The sequence below is a fragment of the Oncorhynchus mykiss genome, chromosome 9, assembly GCF_013265735.2.
Source record: "Oncorhynchus mykiss isolate Arlee chromosome 9, USDA_OmykA_1.1, whole genome shotgun sequence".
Classification (NCBI taxonomy): domain Eukaryota; kingdom Metazoa; phylum Chordata; class Actinopteri; order Salmoniformes; family Salmonidae; genus Oncorhynchus; species Oncorhynchus mykiss.
In genome coordinates, this window is record NC_048573.1 from 22112725 (window position 1) to 22128284 (window position 15560).

A 15560-nucleotide genomic window follows, 5' to 3' on the forward strand; every position below is an offset into this window, starting at 1 on the left:
TGTTAGTGTTCCTGCTTGGTAACTCAGGTCAACGCCGTGACAACGGCAGGCGGCACAAAAAAGCACAGCGCCAACTTGAGCCGCAGCACCGGAGCAGGAAGGGTGTCCTCTATAACTACAGGCTCCTGGAATGAAGCGCTGCCACACTCTGCGGCCTGCCTAGGCACATGAAAATGAGCAAAGAATTCCCACTGAGCAGCCATTTGACTAACTAAGACTGGATGAAAATGTTCCCTCTATTGCTCTTCGTCATAGTGTCAGAGAAATATATATATATTTAAATTCTCCTTTGTTATAGTCAGTGGCGAGGTCTAGCTCTCAGCTGTTAAGGTAGCATAGCCTTGTGAGATGAAAGCATAATGTATTTGTAGCAATAGGCGCAAGACTTGACAAATGTAATGATATTCAAATGAGTATGATAATATTATGTCTTGGTGGATTGTGATCCAATTGGATATTAATTAAATATTAAGCGAGTTATAAGTTGTATTTAATAATGCAAGGAGTTCTCTGAAATTCCTTCTCTCTGGAGAGGAACAATCTGCTTAGCAGAATGTGCTGTATGAAATGTGAATGCGGTTGAACACGTTCGGTAATGCTACATGTAGATTCAGGCTTGCAGCGTTAGCAAACAATGCTATTAGCCAACAATGCTATTAGCAAAAAATGCTATTTTAGCTAACGCTCAGTTTTACATCACATCATGTTAATGTATATTAATGGCCACATACAGCGAGAAAATCCAATGGCTCTTGCCATTACATTAGTCAAGGCTCATCTTTGTGCCCCATATTCGAGAGAGAAGCTTGTTTAATTTTAATTAAAAGTGATTGGGAAGATGGGAGTGTTTCACTCTTTATTAGTATCACCGAGGTTCACCGCCAAAGCACCAGAGTGATTCATCTTTCCAAGGCGCATGGAAGAGCAAACAACATTCCCCAAATACTCCCACCATTACGTCTCTGAGTATCCAAGGAGATTGGTCTATTGGGGCCTTCATTCTGAGTACTATAAGCAGTAACACTGACTTTGTTCCTTTAATATCATTCCTCCTTAGAAATGTATTAAAATCCAAACCCAGTTCCTGTATTATTCTACCCCTTCTCCAGTCCCTGTCCCTTAAATCCTCTTACCTTATATGGTGTGTTTGAATCATGTGTGGTTAACTACCTAAGTCAAACCTCAGAAAACATTGTGATTTGTGTTAAGATGACTCCTTTGCCTCTCCCTGTCCTCTCCTGTCACACTGTAGCACCTCCCCATATCTGTTCAGTGACGCTGTCCATTCGTCCTGCCCTGGCAACTCTATCTTAATAATAGCCAGTCGTGTTTATTTCCGTGCAACCCAAAGCTGCCAGCCTAACCCTAGGCACCCTCCCCATGTTTGATATCTGTTTTTTGTATGTCTGTGTTACTATTTATTTTACCTCTCAATCCTCCTCTCTCCTTCCCATTCCCAACCATGGTGGCCTTTCCAAGCCAGCTATGTGCTTGTGTGCATGACAGAGAGCCCAAGCCCCCATGACAGGCCCGGCCTTGTATCTTCCCATTTGCATGACAGAGAGTCCAAGCCCCCACGACAGGCCCGGCCTTGTATCTTTCCATGTGCATAGTGCTGCATCATTTATTTTCAATCAATTTGTTTTTGGATCGGTTTCAAATTTTGATTTGGTTTTAGTTTCTACTTCGAACGTGGTTATTTTGGAACGTGTATCCACTTTTTTGATCTGAGAAGCAGAGTTGCACCATATTCCATGTACTTGTACCATAGTTGGATGTGTCTCCACCACGGAGCATCTGTATGTGTGATGTGAGAATGTGACGCGGCACATTTACGCCACATCAACTGGAAGAACGCAGCATTGAAGTTGTTCTCTTGATCACTTCACTCTGGCATGCTGTCGACCCTCCAGTTCCTCTGTGCTGTTCTCTTCATATCTGTATGAATGGTATCATTTATGCATGGTGTTTGTGATTGTTAGTCCGTAGCTAGTCCCATCACTGAGCCCTGCTAGGCCTGGACCCAGTTGTGTGTGAAACTGTGTGTTTTACTCTCCATCCAACCATCACAGAATAAAAGATCCATGTCTAAATATATTACATTAGATATAAAAGTAAAATTTCTGGCAAGTTGTAAATATATTTGTTATCCTTGTATATAACTTATGAGTTTCTTTTTTTCTCGGCCGTTGATGGGAAACCTTGGCCTTGTGCAGCTTGTATGAGTTGTTACCCCTACCCTCTGTCTTCTGTAGTGCGACGGGTGCCCCCACGGTTCTCCATCCCGCCTACGGACAATGAGATCATGCCTGGAGGCAGCGTCAACATCACCTGTGTGGCTGTGGGCTCCCCCATGCCCTACGTCAAATGGATGCTGGGAGCCGAAGACCTGACGCCCGAGGACGACATGCCCATAGGGCGAAACGTTTTGGAACTCACTGACGTCCGCCAGTCTAACAACTATACCTGCGTAGCCATGTCCACTCTCGGGGTTATTGAGGCGGTGGCGCAGATCACGGTGAAAGGTAGCACCTGTTTACTTCTTCCTGTCATGTTTTGTTGGCCTCAGAAGGAGGGTTCCTAAAGCCTGGGATGTGTTGACATCAGCCTCAGTGCATTAGATTCTAGATTGAGAGTCAGTGAAAGGGTTATCTTTCAACCAGGGGAGTTAAACACCAAAGCTCTACCCCCCCCCCCAAAAAGTGTTTTCTTTGGCTGTCCCCGTGAGAGAACATTTTGAAGAACCCATGTTGGTTGCAGGTAGAACCGTTTGGGGTTCCATGTAGAACCCTTCCACAATTCCATGGAGGTTTCTACATGGAACCCAAAAGGGTTCGACCTGATGACAGCTAAAGAACCCTGTGTGTGTGTGCTTGCATGCGTGCACAGTGGGTATTGTTTGGTCTTCTCAGAAGGCAGGGTTCTTATCGGAGTGTAATCATATCTCCTCCGCTGCATACTAGAGAGAGAGATTAGAGGTGGCATATAACGACAATCCATCGCTCTCATGTCTTTCAATTCATGCCACCGGTGTAACAGCAGAGAAAAGCACGTCTTTTGTTGTACTTGGGAGGCTTCCAGGACTTTTGGCCCTTTATCAGTTTTACAATAGTTCAAATATGGTTATAATGCACTGACGTGGCATACTAATAAGTAAGGCAAGGTTAAAACAAATATGTCCTTTTATAATGTACAGTCTGAAAATAAATCTACAGTATGAAGGGTAGGAATGCTATTATTGTTATCGTTGCACAGCCAGCCTATTCGTGGAAATTTGATAATGCCTGAGGAATTCATATGAAATGTTCAAGGCTTCTGTCTATTGTTAGTTATTATAAGTTTCACTTGAGGTTATCCCGTTTTCCTTGGATAAGTCACCAATAAGTCACCAATATTCTCTTCTTTATAACAAATAAATAGCGGTGTTATTCCACAGGAATTTAGCCTAGTGTTTGGCCCACAACTGTTATTTGTACATTATAGTTATTTGTAGATTAACCATGTATATTGAGCATGCATATTTTAAATCATATCGTATTTGTTTGTTATTCCAGCATTGCCCAAGCCGCCCGGCATTCCCTTGGTGACGGAGCGCACGGCCACCAGCATCACGCTGACATGGGACTCAGGCAACCCTGAGCCAGTCTCCTACTACATCATCCAGCACAAGTCCAAGATCTCAGAGGACACATACAAGGAGATCGACGGCGTGGCCACCACTCGATACAGCGTGGGCGGCCTCAGTCCCTACTCGGACTACGAGTTCCGAGTGGTGGCGGTAAACAACATCGGGCGTGGGCCGCCCAGCGATGGCATCGAAGCCAAGACGGCCGAGCAGGCACCTAGCACGGCGCCCAGGCAGGTCAGGGGTCGTATGCTCAGTGCCACCACAGCCATCATCCACTGGGACGAACCAGAGGAGGCCAATGGGCAGATTATGGGCTACCGTGTGTACTACACCATGGACTCTGCCCAGCACGTCAACTTGTGGGAGAAGCAGATAGTGCGTGGGTCAAACTTCCTCACTATTCAAGGCCTCATCCCTAACAAGACCTATTACATTAAGGTCCTGGCCTACACGTCGGTGGGCGATGGACCTCTGTCTGCAGATCTCCAGATCATTGCCAAGACGGGGGGTAAGATCTGTGTGTAGCCGGCTTTTTGTGTGATTTTGTTTGGACCAAAGCATGGACAATAGCATTAACTGTATGTGAGCTAGTCGATACATTATTGTAGGAGCTGAAGCTCTGCAATGTTTGAGTTATGAGTAAACAAGCACCAACTCTGCAATGGAGAGTATCAACAGGCTAATTCGACAGCTAAGTGTCTTTCTGGGAAAACACTTCACTCACTCTGTCCTGTTAGTCAGATAAAAGTCTCCTCATCTTTGACCACAGCTGTAAACACTTCAAATCTCTTTTGGCTCTTGAGTGCCAAGCAATTTCCTTTTTAATTTGCCATTCTGAATGACAGAAATCACAGTTTAATAAACAAGATTGGGGCCTTGTTTACTTCATTCAAATATATAAAGCAATAGTAGCAATAACAGGTAATAGAAATCATGTATTAATAACAGGTTACTACCAATGTTATTATTAGTAAAAGTAGCCACAGCAGTACCAGCAGCAGCACTCGTCAAATATGTTTTAGCAGAGATACGATGGAAGTGACAATGAGTAGCATTGGTGTAGTGGACCAAATGTGTATTTGTATTGCTTTCCCAGTCCCCTCTCAACCGACCGACTTCAAAGGGGAAGCCAAATCCGAAACAAGTATACTACTATCGTGGATAGCCCCTGCACAGACCGGACAAGACAATCAAATCATGGGATATGAACTTCTGTACAAGAAGGGGGACGACAAGGAGGAGGTAACTGGTTTCTCATATTCAATATATGGCTAGCTATACTGGCCCAATGTATCTTACACCCAATGGTATACCTTTTTCTTATGTTCTGATCTGATGAGATACCATTATCTCAACAGAAACGAATCAGCTTTGAACCAACCACCACATACCTGCTGAAGGACTTGAAACCCTTCACTACTTATACTTTCCAGCTAGCCGCGCGCAGTAAGCATGGTATCGGAGCCTACACCAACGAGATCTCTGCAGAAACCCCTCAAACACGTAGGTCCTCTTCCATATCTAATCTCTGGCCAGACAGTTTACCACTGGATGTGGAAACACCTTGGAGAGAGAAAAATCAAATCAATTTTCAAACGCATCTACCTTTGCCAATTTAGAATTGCAAATGCTAATTCCACAACCTTTTGCCAAAAACATGTTCATGACATGATACAAAGTAAATGTCATTGAAAGAGGTGGATGACTTTTAATAAAAAAATGTATGTAATCAAAAGAGGTGGGTGACTTTGAAAATTGACAGGTTCTGCAGCGATTGGAGCTGAAACGGGGTGTTTGGAACCTGACCATGCACCTATTCACTTTCAAATAGCTGCATGGACAGCGTTCACCAGGGCTCTCCTGTGAAGTCAACTGACAAGGTCACACTTTCTACAGAAGCTACTCCTCTTCAACACCTTTGATGTGCAAAACATCCCAACTAAGGCCAATAATAGATATGTGAATTATTCATTTCAATTTCAATTTTCTCTTTGTCTGACTGTCTGACAGTTTTGATTAGGGGAAGGGCATGTTATCCCACTATTAAAAGCCTTGTCTCTTGACTTTGCGTGTCAGCCACGTCAGAATATTTGCGTATTGAGACTGAGCTTTCTATGGAAATACAATTCTGCACCTTTTATCTGGAGGTCAGTGGAGTTTCCCTTTCTCAGTATAATTAATCATTGGTGATGCCAACCCCTTAACAAAAGAATCAAATACAAAATTGGATAGACTACAAGTACTGTAGAAAGCTCAAAAGCAAGTAGTATCACTGACGATAGAGAATTACCTTATTTTACACACAATAAGCCCTCCGGTTTATTGAAATTACTAAAGTATTGACCAATTTGTCAAGGCACCAAATTGAAAGCTAAGGACAAAAACATAGTGCATTTAGATATTTAAAATAAACCCGAGGTCTGTGTAAGACAAACAAGAGAACAGAGAACAGGTAGGTATTAAGTTCAAAAAGTCCAAACTCGATGGGAGGTACCAAGAAAAGATGTCTGCATTGAGACTTTGAAAAGTCATTCATATCTCCTTGGGAAGTTCTCTGCTGTACAGTCAGGCTTTTACCACAAACCAACAGGCTTCGGAAAGGTTGGTGACCAATACAACTTTTTACACTTTGCTAGAGTTGAAGCATCAACCTTTATGTTTTTGGATTCGTGGTAACTGCTTGCCCAATGTTTGATATTTGTTTGATTTTATTTGGATTTTATGTGATCCAGTGAACTTTTACTGAGCAGTAATTGGATACGTTTATATTAAATGTGAGTTTTAGTCATGCTTATAAATCCAAGATATGAAGCCCTATACTGATAACAGCTTTTAGGAAAGAATATGTAAGGTATTATTTACAAAGGTAGGTTACATATATGGAAGGTGTTCTATTATCTCATGACAACCCCATCCATACATCCTCAGTGTTTGTGATTTTATTTATTGAGTTGACCTTGTTTTAAAAAGTGTTAGTCTTTTGTCTTTGCCTTTTGTCTCGTGTTAATTTGGGAAACCTCATTGACCTTTGATACCATTTCTTTGCAAACATTGTTTCAGTCCTTGTGGTTCGTCCTCATTTTGTGTCATATTTATTTTCCCTTTCCCTTTTTTTTTTTGTTTGTTCGTTTCCACCACCATCATCCCAACCCCAAAATACTTCAACCTACCTGTGAAACCCCTCGAAACAAACAAAATAAAACAACACCCCAACTGAAATGGTTGATCCAATCAAACAAAACCCTGCTCGTCCTCAAATCCACTCCTCCAATCAGAGCCCTCAGCCCCACCTCAGGATGTGAAGTGCTCTAGCCCCAGCTCCACCAATATCCTGGTAAGTTGGCGGCCGCCCCCTACGGAGTTACAGAATGGGATCATAACCAAGTATGCCATCCAATACGCTGCCACTGAAGGGGAGGACACCACCATCCGACAAATATCCGACATCCCTCCCGAAAGCGCCCAGTACCTCTTGGAAAACATGGAAAAATGGACCGAATACCGTGTGACAGTGACTGCTCACACAGATGTCGGTGAAGGACCTGAAAGTTTACCACAACTTATTCGCACCGAGGAGGATGGTATGTTTTTCTGAAACCGCTGCCCTGTTGCAAATCCAGTCCTCCCTCTAACCTCTAACCCCCTTTAGATACTGTCTAACAGCATCTACAGTCCCTCTGACCTAGCGTCCCTCCCTGCTTCTTCCTCCTGTTTCTAACAAAGCTGACTCCTAACTCTCATGCAACTTTGTTTTTTCTACTAAACAGACTGCGGCTGACTTTTTTGTAAATCTCAATTAACTTTTTTGTCAGTATTTTTCAGCCTTTATCCTTTTATGCTTTTACTCAATTTCAACATATGGTATGGCATTTTTCTCCTGCACGGAAGCACTTCAGGCCTTTTGACTTCCAGTCCCAAACTGTCATTTTTTCACTTTTTTATGAGAAAAAAACTTTTAGTTTTAACTTTTTTTTATAAACTTGACTGAATGGCAAGTTATGGACAGTGAAAAGGACACACTTTGGAAGGTATATTTTTAATGGCCTAAAACAACAATATTTTTTTCAATTTCATTTTTTCTTCACGCTTCATAGCCAAAATTCTTGCAGGGTGCTTCAAACTTTTGAAGCATTCCCTTTGGCTCTTTTCTATTTTGACAAACACATTTTTATTCCATGTTTTTAATCCACTACTTCCATTTTTTTGATGTTTCCAGATTAGGTCAGTTGTCAGACCTGTTTTTGGGTTTGTTTTTCTTTTCCCGTGCCGTTGTTGAAATATTGATGTCATACAGTGCTTGTTGCAGTATGCTCGTTCCCCTTTTCTAGATTTTTTCACCTCAGCATTTTGCTCTTTGGAGTTGGACAGGAATTAAAACGGGGAGAAGGGGTCCTCTATAATCTTGACCTTCTTTCTTTTATCCCATGGTGTTCCTCCAGTTCCCAGCGGCCCACCTCGTAAAGTCGAGGTGGAGGCTGTCAACTCCACATCAATTAAAGTGATCTGGCGCTCGCCGATGCCCACCAAGCAGCACGGGCAGATTCGAGGGTACCAGGTGCACTATGTCAGGATGGTTAATGGGGAACCCATGGGACAGCCAGGCATCAAGGACATCTTGATCGAGGATGCGCAGGTAAGCACCCTCCTCCTCCGCTTCCCTCTCCAAACTCGCACATCCTCTCGCCTTGAGACGTTAGTTGACACAAGGATAGCAGAGGATAAGAGTCACTCCTGCCAGGGTAAAATTACATAAAGGATATGCTACTAAGCAGTATAAAGTGATGTTAAAACCACACATTTTTATGATATGGTTAAACCTTATGACACAAATAATACTGAACAAAAATATTAACGAAACATGCAACAATTTCAACAATTTTACTGAGTTACAGTTCATATAAGGAAATCCGTCAACTGAAATAAATTCATTAGGCACTAATCTATGGATTTCACATGACTGGGCAGGAGCACAGCCATGGGTGGCCCTAGGAGGGCATATGCCCACGCATTTGGGATCCAGGTCCACCCACTGGGGAGCCAGGCCCAGCCAATCAGAGTTTTTCACGTCGAAAAGGGCTTTATTATAGACAGAAAAACCTACGATCCCGTAGGTGAAGAAGCCAGATGTGGAGGTCCTAGGCTGGCATGGTTACATGTGGTCGCGGTTGTGAGGCCAGTTGGACGTACTGCCAAATTCTCTAAAACGATGTTGGAGACAGTTCCTCTACCATAAACTGTCATTGAATTCACTGTGGACATTCCTGCAGTCAGCATGCCAATTGCACACTCCCTCAAAACTTGAGACATCTGTGGCATTGTGTTGTGTGAAAACTGCACATTTTAGAGTGACCTTACGTTGTCCCCAGCACAAGGTGCACCTGTGTAATGATCATGCCGTTTAATCAGCTTCTTGACATGTCACACCTGTTAGGTGGATGGATTACCTTGGCAAATGAGAAATGCTCACTAACAGGGATGTAAACAAATTTGTGCACAAACTTTGTGTGAAATAAGCTTGTTGTGCGTATGGAACATTTCTGGGATATTTATTTCAGCTCATGAAACATGGGATCAACACGTTAATATTTTTGTTCAGTATAATTGTTCTCAGGACCTTTTGAAACCCATTGAGTATGTCTATGATAAAATAAACATTGTCTACACATGTCTATGAATAGACCTACACAGTATGTGACTCCTCCTATGTTACTCTCAATATCTGGTTGAGACAATCACAGGAGCTTTGGGGCCTTAATTTAGATCCAATGGATCACACATCTGTAAATTCAATGGAACGAACATAATCAAGAACTTATTGCGGGTCAGTCAGTGAATGACATCTCTTAAGGGTAAAATCATCAGTCAGTATGATATACAGTATGTGTCTTGTCTGTGGCAACTACTCAACAACTCTTTCTAGTCTCTACTATCTTACTAGTGACCGGTGACTCTGTACTTAGTCTTTGTTTTGTTTTGTTTCTTGTTTCCACTCATCTCAAATCGTAATCAGTGGGAATATGATGACTCAACTGAACATGTGAGTAGATACAGAGACCTGATACAGTGTTAATCCCGTTCCTCCTTCGTTCCCCTGCATGCTCTGTCTCCTCTGTTCATGACCTCCCCTTGCTTTTGATTGTTATGAACCTCACATCACCTCCTGACTCCTCTGAATCCCGCTAAGACAAAAAGACAAAACATACACTACTTGTTTTGTACTTGTAAATTGAAGTGGAATGGCATGACTAGCAGGAATCCATATTCAATAGTACGAGGCTATGCATAGTTTCTTAGCATTTTTGATTATAATAAGCAAGCTTTTTGATTGGGGAACCTAGTTTATTGCAGAGCCAATCACATCACAATTCATAAGATGATAATAAGGTACCGTTGGTACTGCACTACTTACACCCTCTCCTTTTCAATGCATGGGGTGCAAGTAAGCATTTCTTTGGACAATGTATACCATGTGTATCCTGTACATACGACTAATGAAACTTTAGGCTTATGGTCCACCAGTCCAGATCGTATGCATGGAGCGAAGGATGATGCGGCTACTAGGCTATAGTTTTAAATACTATATAACAGGGCCGTTTTTTTACCAACCATGTTCATTGTCAGTTATTTGCTATTTAGTGAGATAATATCTGTGAGATAATGTATGTCCTCTGAATCAATGAGTTACAGCATAAATGTATGTACACAAATGTACATTAGTTTGGTCCTTTGTATGATGATCCTAATATTACACAACATCCCTAAACACTCCCCCTCTTATGCCCAAATTGCAGTAAAATCTCAAGCAAGAGTAAAACAAATACAAATCGCTATTCTTCTACAGGAAATGGTCATCTCAGAGCTGCAGGCTGAGAGCACGTACTCGGTTGCCATGGCAGCCTACACGACAAAGGGAGACGGCGCTCGCAGCAAGCCCAAGCTGATCACCACCACTGGCGCAGGTAAGGGACCTGTCACCGCTGTTAATGTACCCTGTGATCATCAAAAAATGCATTTGTCCTGTAGAAAGCTGTGAAATTGCACCCAGTGAAAGGAAGACCAAAAAAATGGTGCTAAGCAAACCTTTCCGCCCACGGCTATTAAAGTGTGAATGTGGCTAATTGCCACCTCAATTATAACAACAATTGTAATTCTGCTCACCCCCCCATTCTGACATTGGAATGCTCACAGGGGTTAAGGAACTAATGAAAAAATGAGGTGGGGAAATGGGGGAAGAAAAATACTTCCAAATTGAAGGCAGCCCGATGGTCTGTTCAGCTCTCATTGGTTTCTTTTGAGAGAGCAGCATGACAGAATCCAAATGGCAATTCAGAAATACTTTGCTGTGTGTGTGAGACATAATTGCGCTGTCGTCTAATCCGTCTGAAAAGCCTTTCATGCCGCACCTGCCTGGCGTACAGATACAGATGGCTAGTGTGTGTGTGTGTGTGTGTTGGGGAGAGGATGGGAGCCTTTACTCAGTAAATGCTTAAAAGGGAGGCCATATTGGTAGGTATCAAAGCAAACAGCATTAGCATTTATGCAAACAGGGTGTTAGCTATATACTGCTCTCTTGGTGGCTTAACACTTTACACATAACAACATCAGCCAGTGGTAACCCTTAACACTGTTATCAGTTGGAAAGGAGATCAGATTCTGCTATGTCAGGGATTATGGCTTGGGTTGTCATCATCCTCTCAAAATTGTCATAATGTCTGTCGGTATTTGTATTGAATTTTTATTGAATTTGTTATTTTGTTTCTTAGTACCTGAAAAACCACGACTCATGGTCAGCCCTACCAACATGGGCACTGCCCTCCTCCAGTGGCACCCTCCAACGTTAACCCACGGCCCCCTGCAAGGCTACCGCCTTCGCTTTGGCCGCAAAGATGTCGACCCCCTGACCATCATCGAGTTCCCTGAGCGCGAGAACCACTACACCACCAAAGAGATCCACAAGGGGGCATCATACACATTCCGCTTGTCTGCCCGCAACAAGGTGGGCTTTGGCGAGGAGACAGTAAAAGAGATCAACACTCCTGAAGATGTGCCTAGTGGCTTCCCACAAAGCATTGCGGCCGAGGGCGGCACTACCACCACCATTCAGGTGAATTGGAATCCCCTGTTACTGGCGGAGCGCAACGGCGTTATCGTGAAGTATGCCCTGCAGTACAAGGACATCAATAGCCCTCGGAGTCCCTCAGAACTCTTCATCACCGCCCCAGAGTCCACCGTCACCCTGGACGGCCTCAAGGCTGACACCACTTACGATATCAAAATGTGTGCCTTCACCAGCAAGGGCTCCGGCCCCTATAGTCCCAGTGTCCAGTTCAGGACACAGCCCTTGGATCAAGGTAGGACCCCACCCCAATTCCCCCTCCCGCACCCCAATCCAACTTCACTCCACAACCACCATCAACAGCAACCACCTCGTCAAGCTTTAGTGGCAGAAGAACAAACAGAATGGGATTACTGATCTCATGATTGGTCAAAAAATCTGCTGTATGTATACATAGCCCTCCCACCCAATAAGAAAGAAAGATATCATGAACAGGTGGAGTAAGTATGTGTCCCATGTGTTGTCAGCTAAGCCAAAGGTGAGTCTGTAGATTATAAAGGGCTCCTGTTAATAAAAAGGTAAGATAAAAGAAAGCAAAGGTAAGATGGCAGCGCTGTAACCCTGCTAAGACCACACTAGTGCTGGTTTCAGACTGCTTGTAAAGAGAAACATGTTCAGGTAAGAGGTTTATTGCTCTGGAATCCTTTAAGGAGGGTTATGTTTGTTTTGTGTCTAAATCATCTGCTCCCCCTTTCTTTTAGCAGTGTTTGCAAAAAACTTTCATGTGAAAGCTGCCATGAAGACATCTGTGCTCCTCACCTGGGAGATCCCAGACAACTATAACGCAGCTCAGCCTTTTACAGTAAGAGCTTTTTGATTATCTTCCATATTTTTATAACAATGGTCGAGGATCCAGAAAGTGACATGAGCCAAAAATATAGTAGTCACATAAATATCTGAACAGGTCCGGACATTTCCCTGACTAAACAGACCTCATATGTTGGATTAGTGCATCTCCTCAACATTCACACACGCTCTCCTACCATTGCAAATCCAGATCCTCTATGACAATGGCCAGAGCGTGGAGGTGGATGGCAAGCTCACTCAGAAGCTTATCACGGGTCTACAGGCTGGGACGCAGTACTCCTTCCTGCTGACCAACCGGGGCAACAGCGCCGGCGGTCTCCAGCACCGCGTCTCCACCATGACCGCCCCGGACATCCTGCGCACCAAGCCCTACCTGATTGGCAAGACCAACTTGGATGGCATGGTCTCTGTGGAGCTGCCCTCAGTCCAGACTTCAGAGAAAGTCAGGTGAGTGGCGGGGATTAAAACTAACGCTAATGCTAATGGATAATTGCAGACTTGTATTTATAGAGCTGGCTATTTAGCCTAATTTGAATTTACTTAATTCAATTACCTCGGTGGCTGCCCTAATCCATTTATTTACCTTGAGCTCGTCTTTGGGTTCAATTATATCAGCAGGATACCATTTAAGCTTATTTTTCCTCTCAATAAGTGAAAGGGGCAAGATTTGACACTGCCAGATTTTGTGGCACTTTATTTTTGAATACTGTTTGAAAGGTCAGAACATTAGCACTGAAGAGGTCATCACTTTCTGTAGTGTACCCTGTATATTACATTAATTGCATTGTATCAAGCCTGTTCTTATTGTTCTCTGTTCATCAGAGAGAAGATGACACAATGAATTCTCCCATCCAATTTAACCCACTCCCCAGTATTAAGCCTTGTAATGTCTCTTCCAGCCTTTCCAACTAAGCTCTGGGTTGTCAAAAGACCAATGCGCAGATCTGGCACTTCAAACCAATCTAGGGTTTTGATCTTGCTGGATGCACTCGAGCCCACTCTCCCCTATGCCAGTGCTTAAGCTAATTAGCTTCCCATCAGCCTACCACACTGCCTTCCTGGCTAACGCTAGCTAGCATCGTGCCCAGCCTGGAGAAGCCCTGAAAAAACTCTGGTAGAGGCCTTTATCTCCCTTGTCGCCCCAATGGAGGGTTGAAAATCCCTCTAATTCCAGCTCCTCTTCTCACTCTCACGGAGGGGTACTAATTAGCCCGCGGGTAAAACAGTGCGCCGACTTCTCTGATGATAACGGGCTAGCGTAACTAGCTAATGGCGCGATCATTTGTCATCTTTGTCTCTTGTCCTCCACGCCTCCTACCCTGTTACACCTACAGGATAAGGCTCCTCAGGGAAGCTATACATTTTTGTGTATGAAGCTCAAAGCTTTGATCTTGGTTTGTTTTGTTTACAATACAATGGTGTATTGTAAAAATCTTATGGAGTGAACTGACAATGACCTTTGACCTTGAAGAGCTTGAAATACCTTGTCATTCAGTTGTTTTCTTGCTTTTCCTCCCATTTCCAGGGGATACTACATAGTGGTGGTGCCTCTGAAGAAACAGCGCACAGGAAAATATCTCAAACCCTGGGACAGTCCAGATGAAATGAATCTAGAAGAGGTAGGTACCACAAAATGGTCCAAAAAATCTGTCAAAAAGTCCTTATTAAATTCAATTGTGGAATCTCAATATTTACTGAATTGCAATGGAATCGACTTCAACCCAAGTCTCACTAAAAAAAGGTGGTGGGAAGAACTCGAATCTAACTCTGCAGATACGAGAGGATGGGGTGGGGAAACCTGGGGATGGGGCTCGTTGATTGACGCAAATAGCTGCAGAGAGAATTATTCAAATGGGAAATAGGTAGAACATGGAGTAGTCATCAAGTGCACTGCAACACAACCCCCCCTTCCCACCCCCTCTCCCTCTCAACGGTAATTACCTGAAGAGTTGCATCAAGCCTCTGTGTTCTTATTCAAGGGAAAGGTAGCACACTGGTTATGCACAAAGTACTTGACAACTTTTATATATAGCCAGTCTAGGTATATCTGAAGCTATTGTGCTCTGTGTATCCTTAGGTACATTTGGGGATAAGCTGGCGTAATAATTTAGCCTTCAAATCGTGAAATGTGTGTGTTCTTTGTGATGCGTCATTCGCATATAGACCATCTCTCAGCTATGTTAATGGCCTTTAGCACACCACAAACTCACCTACCTAATGCATGTAAAACATTCCTAACAGTCATAAGATACTGAGGATGGCATTCAATCAATTGCAGTAAGTAGGTCTCCAGATAGAGCTTCTGGAAGTGTGTTTGAACTCCCTCTATCCAGGACATGCTGCTGTACAGTACAATGCACTTCCAAAAGCACGATTCAGAAATCCAGTGTCTGCAATTGATCAAATAAAATCAAATGTTATCTGCCACAGCAGATCCACAGATGACGCAATCTCTATTGCACTCCACACAGCCCTTTCCCATCTGAGATCGGACAGTGCTGGGGCGGTATGTGAATTGGAGTGGATTCCAGGGTGTCTGGGATGATGGTGTTGATATGAGCCATGACTAGCCTTTCAAAGAATGTCATGGCTACATATGTGAGTTCTACGGGGTGATAGTCATTTAGACAGGTTACCTTGACATTTTTGGGCACAGGGACTATGGTGGTCTGCTTGAAACATGTAGGTATTACGGACTGGGTCAGGGAGAGTCTGAACATATCAGTGAAGACACTTGCCAGCTTGTGAGCGCATGCTCTGAGTATGTGTCCTGGTAATCCATCTGGCCCTGCTGCCTTGTGAATGTTAACCTGTTTAAAGGACTTACTCGCATGGGCTACGGAGAGCGTGAACACAACAGCTGGTGCCCTCATGCATAGTTCAGTGTTGCTAGCCTTGAAGTGCCAATGGAAGGTATTTAGCTCATCTGGTAGGCTCACGTCACTGGACACCTCGTGGTTGGGTTTCCCTTTGTAATCTGTGATAGTATGCTAGCTCTACCACATCCAA

At 43.5% G+C, this 15560-nt stretch overlaps 1 protein-coding gene across 39 annotated transcripts in view; it reads left to right on the plus strand.

Moving 5' to 3' along the window:
* LOC110531736 (receptor-type tyrosine-protein phosphatase delta) overlaps window positions 1-15560 on the plus strand; it is a 595272-nt gene that overhangs the window by 517693 nt on the left and 62019 nt on the right. For 17 of the 39 annotated variants that reach the window (XM_036987567.1, XM_021615095.2, XM_036987574.1 and 14 more), the window contains 12 exons: window positions 2256-2525; window positions 3555-4136; window positions 4725-4870; window positions 4987-5131; window positions 6904-7209; window positions 8068-8261; window positions 9639-9665; window positions 10470-10587; window positions 11392-11979; window positions 12446-12546; window positions 12742-12998; window positions 14077-14170. In XM_036987567.1, coding sequence (XP_036843462.1) covers window positions 2256-2525; window positions 3555-4136; window positions 4725-4870; window positions 4987-5131; window positions 6904-7209; window positions 8068-8261; window positions 9639-9665; window positions 10470-10587; window positions 11392-11979; window positions 12446-12546; window positions 12742-12998; window positions 14077-14170 — 2828 coding nt within the window. The remainder of the gene's footprint in view (window positions 1-2255; window positions 2526-3554; window positions 4137-4724; window positions 4871-4986; window positions 5132-6903; window positions 7210-8067; window positions 8262-9638; window positions 9666-10469; window positions 10588-11391; window positions 11980-12445; window positions 12547-12741; window positions 12999-14076; window positions 14171-15560) is intronic. The other 22 variants (XM_036987585.1, XM_036987586.1, XM_021615131.2 and 19 more) reach the window with 3 other exon arrangements.